Source organism: Mandrillus leucophaeus, unplaced genomic scaffold, assembly GCF_000951045.1.
Source record: "Mandrillus leucophaeus isolate KB7577 unplaced genomic scaffold, Mleu.le_1.0 Scaffold30, whole genome shotgun sequence".
NCBI classification, from domain to species: Eukaryota; Metazoa; Chordata; class Mammalia; order Primates; family Cercopithecidae; genus Mandrillus; species Mandrillus leucophaeus.
In genome coordinates, this window is record NW_012103143.1 from 4,401,802 (window position 1) to 4,408,284 (window position 6,483).

Below are 6,483 nucleotides of genomic sequence, written 5' to 3' on the forward strand. Positions count from 1 at the left end.
ACACACACACACACACACACACAAACCTGACCCAGAAGCAACCCCCATCACTGTAGCTGTTCCATCATGACTCTCTTAGTCTGTATCTGCATTTCAGTTTATTTCAATCTGTTAAAAACTGATACAGCTAGAAGATTTGCTGCATTTTGATGCTTTGCTCTCATTTTATAGACTGAAGATAAAAACCGCCAGTTACAGGAGCGCTTGGAATTGGCAGAGCAAAAGCTGCAGCAGACACTGAGGAAGGCAGAGACGCTCCCTGAGGTGGAGGCGGAGCTGGCCCAGAGGGTGGCAGCGCTTTCCAAGGTAGTGCCATGAGCTTTGTTCTGGTTTGGCTGCCAGGCCTGTGACTGTGCCTTGCCTGTGTACCTTGTTTATCACTGTTCTTATTACATCAGCACCTAAATCCATGGAAGAGCACAGATTTGGTTTGAATGCTCTTTCATCTGAGATTGGAACACTTCGTAAATGCCAGACATGATCCTTTTATCCTGAAGTCTCCCTTGGTGTTGTGAGCTGTATACTATTTGTCCACAGCATGTGTGATCTGAGAGTTACTGCTTTGTAAAATTGTTTTGGTCACCAGCTTAAGCATAGGATAGAAGCCTCTGTAAAAGAAGGTAGTTTTTCTCAGAAATAGGAAGATGCCATTCTTTTAAAAACACCATCAAGATACATTCTTAATAAACACATTTTTAAGTAATTTTATTATTTTGAAATTACTTAAAAATGTGTTTTTAAGTAATATTTATTCATTTGTCCAACAACTGTTGACTAGGCATGTGCAAGGCACAGTCCCTCCAAGTTCTCACCATTCATGAGGGAAGCAGCTAAAGAGGTAAATGCTGTCATAGGTCCTGGGACCAGCGAGAATCCAGGGAGCACATCACTGGGCAAACACCCAGCCTCTGGGGCATGGGGAGCCCAGCACTGCAGTGCCAGGCAGGCGAGCAGCAGGAGCCGAGGCCACTGTCCGTCGTCCTGAGTCTCCTGGCTCAAGCTTTTCAAGCTGCTGGGGAGGGCATCCTTCTGGACCATTCAGATGGTTTTAGGGCCTACAGACCTGTTCCTTCTAGCAAGTTTGTTGCTAACAGCTTAAGAGAACCTTTCCTCCCACTCCATGATCTGCTTTTAAAGTCTCAATTTCTTTTCTCCCCTGTTATCTTTCCTGTCCCTTGTCGGCTGTGTAGTCTGACCTTTTGTCTTCTGGGAGCTCTGCTGCTAAGGAAGCTAAACTGTTGGAACTTACTTCCAAGCTTAGGAAGGTAGAATGGGTGCACTGCTCCTTGCTTGTGCTTGCTGCTGCTTTCTGCTTTCCATGCTGACTGACCAGAAGCAGTCTAAGGATGGGGGAATCACAACTCCGTTGAGATTGGGCATAGGGGTTGGGGGGAAACACCCAGTCAGTCACCAGCAGCAGCCATGCTTCAGAATCACCAACACAAGAGGGCTAGCCACCTCCCAGCCCAGCACGTGAAGCCCCGTAAGCTGTGTTGATGGATGAGTAAATGCTTTCCGTTTAGTATGGCGGAGGAGTCCACGCAGAGCATGTCCTGCCTGTTGCCACTGCAGTAGTATGCAGCATGTTGTTAATGAAGTGGAAGGATGAGGTAAGCTGATGCTATTTCTGCTGACAGGCTGAAGAGAGACACGGCAACATTGAAGAAAGGTTACGGCAGATGGAAGCACAGTTGGAGGAGAAGAATCAAGAACTGCAGCGGGTGAGCATGCAGCCCTGAGGGCGGGGGCGCTGAGTGGGTGCTGCAAGGGCATTGCTCGGGCTGTGGGGAGCTCGGGGCCTCCCACCCCTGACTGAGATGTTGGTCCTCCAACTCAGTTCTGGTCACGTGCATTTGTTTTGTGCCCTCATCTGTGAGTCGCCTGCTAATGTGTACATCCCACACAGTAGCAGTTTTCAGTCAGTGTTGGGAGCCGCAGAAGAAATTTGAGATCATAGGCAGTGCTTCAGGGGGTAGATTAGATCCCCACGTCCAAAAATGCTTCTTGCTTGTCTAGTGGCCTATGAGGGGAATTGTTCTAGGTACCTGTGGTACTGGCGTGGGTAGAGGCAGGCCCATTGTCCTGGATGACTAGTCCACTTGCCTAGGATGTGGCACTGAATTCCCAAATGCAGGTCAGAGGCCTGACCTCTGTCCCAGGTTAAAACACTGCAGACATCGTGGTGTGTTGGAATGAATAGTTCTAAGCCTGTCTCTTATACACATCTGAAGATGCCATTCTTTTAAAAACACCATCAAGATACATTCTTAATAAACACATTTTTAAGTAATTTTATTATTTTGAAATTACTTAAAAATGTGTTTTTAAGTAATATTTATTCATTTGTCCAACAACTGTTGACTAGGCATGTGCAAGGCACAGTCCCTCCAAGTTCTCACCATTCATGAGGGAAGCAGCTAAAGAGGTAAATGCTGTCATAGGTCCTGGGACCAGCGAGAATCCAGGGAGCACATCACTGGGCAAACACCCAGCCTCTGGGGCATGGGGAGCCCAGCACTGCAGTGCCAGGCAGGCGAGCAGCAGGAGCCGAGGCCGCTGTCCGTCGTCCTGAGTCTCCTGGCTCAAGCTTTTCAAGCTGCTGGGGAGGGCATCCTTCTGGACCATTCAGATGGTTTTAGGGCCTACAGACCTGTTCCTTCTAGCAAGTTTGTTGCTAACAGCTTAAGAGAACCTTTCCTCCCACTCCATGATCTGCTTTTAAAGTCTCAATTTCTTTTCTCCCCTGTTATCTTTCCTGTCCCTTGTCGGCTGTGTAGTCTGACCTTTTGTCTTCTGGGAGCTCTGCTGCTAAGGAAGCTAAACTGTTGGAACTTACTTCCAAGCTTAGGAAGGTAGAATGGGTGCACTGCTCCTTGCTTGTGCTTGCTGCTGCTTTCTGCTTTCCATGCTGACTGACCAGAAGCAGTCTAAGGATGGGGGAATCACAACTCCGTTGAGATTGGGCATAGGGGTTGGGGGGAAACACCCAGTCAGTCACCAGCAGCAGCCATGCTTCAGAATCACCAACACAAGAGGGCTAGCCACCTCCCAGCCCAGCACGTGAAGCCCCGTAAGCTGTGTTGATGGATGAGTAAATGCTTTCCGTTTAGTATGGCGGAGGAGTCCACGCAGAGCATGTCCTGCCTGTTGCCACTGCAGTAGTATGCAGCATGTTGTTAATGAAGTGGAAGGATGAGGTAAGCTGATGCTATTTCTGCTGACAGGCTGAAGAGAGACACGGCAACATTGAAGAAAGGTTACGGCAGATGGAAGCACAGTTGGAGGAGAAGAATCAAGAACTGCAGCGGGTGAGCATGCAGCCCTGAGGGCGGGGGCGCTGAGTGGGTGCTGCAAGGGCATTGCTCGGGCTGTGGGGAGCTCGGGGCCTCCCACCCCTGACTGAGATGTTGGTCCTCCAGCTCAGTTCTGGTCACGTGCATTTGTTTTGTGCCCTCATCTGTGAGTCGCCTGCTAATGTGTACATCCCACACAGTAGCAGTTTTCAGTCAGTGTTGGGAGCCGCAGAAGAAATTTGAGATCATAGGCAGTGCTTCAGGGGGTAGATTAGATCCCCACGTCCAAAAATGCTTCTTGCTTGTCTAGTGGCCTATGAGGGGAATTGTTTTAGGTACCTGTGGTACTGGCGTGGGTAGAGGCAGGCCCATTGTCCTGGATGACTAGTCCACTTGCCTAGGATGTGGCACTGAATTCCCAAATGCAGGTCAGAGGCCTGACCTCTGTCCCAGGTTAAAACACTGCAGACATCGTGGTGTGTTGGAATGAATAGTTCTAAGCAAGGGCAACACCGTAATTGAGCTACGGTAAAAAGCACTAGGAAGGAGTGTGGCAGTGGAGACTTCTGTCCATTGAATCCTAAGATTGTCTTCCTGGAAGAGTTGGACGGATGTCAGTATGGAACATCCAGGAAAAAGTAATAGCAAGAGCAGTCCCAGGGCCAGCTGGTACCAGGCCTGGGGGTTGGGCCGGATTTCTCTTTAACAAGTAGGTGGAGAAAGGAAGCGTGCAGCATCTAATTGTAGAACTCTTGCACTCTCACATCAACCCGCTTTATAATTTAAGGCTACTAGATTTTGTTTTCACCAGAAATCTGTATTCTCGGCCATGCCCTGCAGAGAGTCAAATGAGCTTCCGGGAAACAATGATTCCCACTCCCAGTGAGAGGGTGCGTTTTAGGCAGTCCCCACCTCCCCTTCCAAAACGCACACGTATGCGCACAGACACAACAGTGAACTTTAAGCTGTGTTCTTTAAAAATTATTTAAATGCTGACAGAAAATAAGCACAAAGGAGGATATTGTTTCTTTCCTAAGAGGAAGTATGGGATACTCTGTATGCCCCATGATGTGCTGGACCCTTCCAGGTAATGAGAGTTGCTACATGTTAGACCTTGTGAGAAAAGGAGAGGTCACTCCCCATGTTTTCCCAGTGCAGAAACTGGGCGCACAGGGGTTGAATGCACTACTGATGGTGCGGTCTCGTGGCTCTCTCCTCCTGCCTGGGCAGCATGACTCAAGTGCACGTCATAACCCCGTGCCACTGCCCCCTGCCTGGGAGGAGCCCCCGAGCACTGCAAGGGCACTTGGATGATGAGGGCGTGGAGGTGCCACCTGGACAGGTGCCACCTGCTAACACTTCCTGTCCCCTTCTGCCTGTCATTTGAGAAACAGGTTTGTTTTTTTGTTTTTTGTTTTTTTTTTTGAGACGGAGTCTCGCTCTGTCGCCCAGGCTGGAGTGCAGTGGCCGGATCTCAGCTCACTGCAAGCTCCGCCTCCCGGGTTCACGCCATTCTCCTGCCTCAGCCTCCCGAGTAGCTGGGACTACAGGCGCCCACCACCTCGCCCCGCTAGTTTTTTGTATTTTTTTTAGTAGAGACGGGGTTTCACCGTGTTAGCCAGGATGGTCTCGATCTCCTGACCTCGTGATCCGCCCGTCTCGGCCTCCCAAAGTGCTGGGATTACAGGCTTGAGCCACCGCGCCCGGCCGAGAAACAGGTTTTAAACCATGAACTTAATTATGGTTTTATAAAATAACAGACATGTCAGTTTTGTTACTACGTATTAAAATTACTTAAGGTAATTATTTATAATTTTTGAATATAAATTTCCATTACAAGAAATTTAAGCAACATAGAGGTATAAAGACAAAATATGAAAGTCTCTCTAGTGCTACTAATTTTTTTTTCCAAAACAAACTTTTTAGCTTTGGAAATTAAATTCACCCTTCCTCCCCAGATCCAGACGCAAGCTTTTAGTGACACAAGGGGAAATTCCAATCCCAGCGTGGAGACAGGCTGCTCCTCTAAATATCTGCTATAAATCTGCTCCTTAAGTCCCTCTGACAGTTAACAACTAGGGACATTCCTGAGGAGTCCTGTCGCGGGAGCAGTGGGACCTTCTAGTTAATGATCTCTCCAAGACTTGTCCTGTGTTCCCCGTGTCCATGAGTTGGTTCTGGTCACCATGCAAAAATCCACTCAAGACGGCAGTGCGGGAAGCAACCGGGGAGGGGAGGGCACGCATGGGGCTCACCCTGTTGGTCCTTGTGCTTTTAAAATAATGGTTGAGCATTTACATGAGGTTTATAAGTCTTTGTTTCTCCTGCTTTAGGCAAGGCAAAGAGAAAAAATGAACGAAGAACATAATAAACGTTTATCAGACACTGTTGACAAGCTACTTTCAGAATCTAATGAGAGGCTTCAACTTCATCTTAAAGAGAGAATGGCTGCTTTGGAAGATAAGGTAGGTTAGATAACACGGACATCGCTGGCGCTTTCCCACCCTCTGCCAAAAGACTGCTCATCTGCCCCTGGGCAGGCATGTGTAACAGTGGTTAGCAGCTGTTACCGAAAGTGGGAATTACTCTTCAAAGTGGAAGAGGTACACACAGTTATCCAGTCACTGAATGAACTTATTGTTTGCTATGTCCTTGCCCCATTTGCATGTATGGGAAATTGTTTATCATTCTTATTCTCTAGAATAACAGTAGGTAAGTGATTTTTATAAAGGGCCAGATAATAAATATTTTAGGCTTTTAGTAATTACAAGTAATTAAATAATTTTATGCCAATCAAGTAATTAGCACAAAAGCAGCCATAACTAACATGTAAATGAATGGGTGTGGCTATGTTCCAATAAGATTCATTTGCAGAAATAAGCAGTGGGCTGGTTTTGGCCATCAAGTTCTAGTTTGCCAGCCCCTGCACTTGGATCATTTTTTGGGCCCAACCCTCACCCCTTTATTGTTCATGCATTAGAAGTTAATTTCTGGCCGGGCACGGTGGCTCACGTCTGTAATCCCAGCACTTTGGAACGCCGAGGCAGGCAGATGACTTCAGCTAGGAGTTCGAGACCAGCTTGGCCAACATGACCAAACCCCGTCTCTGCTAAAAATATAAAAATTAGCCTGACCCGGAAGCACCTGCCTGTAGTCCCAGCTACTCGAGAGGCTAAGGCATGAAAATCGC

General features: G+C 47.9%; 1 protein-coding gene across 1 annotated transcript in view; it reads left to right on the forward strand.

Annotated features, from left to right (window-relative positions):
- Positions 1 to 6,483, forward strand: part of PPFIA1 (protein tyrosine phosphatase, receptor type, f polypeptide (PTPRF), interacting protein (liprin), alpha 1) — a 146,805-nt gene that overhangs the window by 83,998 nt on the left and 56,324 nt on the right. Inside the window, exons 8-10 of the mRNA XM_011987091.1 lie at positions 172 to 306; positions 1,638 to 1,721; positions 5,627 to 5,758. Coding sequence (XP_011842481.1) covers positions 172 to 306; positions 1,638 to 1,721; positions 5,627 to 5,758 — 351 coding nt within the window. The remainder of the gene's footprint in view (positions 1 to 171; positions 307 to 1,637; positions 1,722 to 5,626; positions 5,759 to 6,483) is intronic.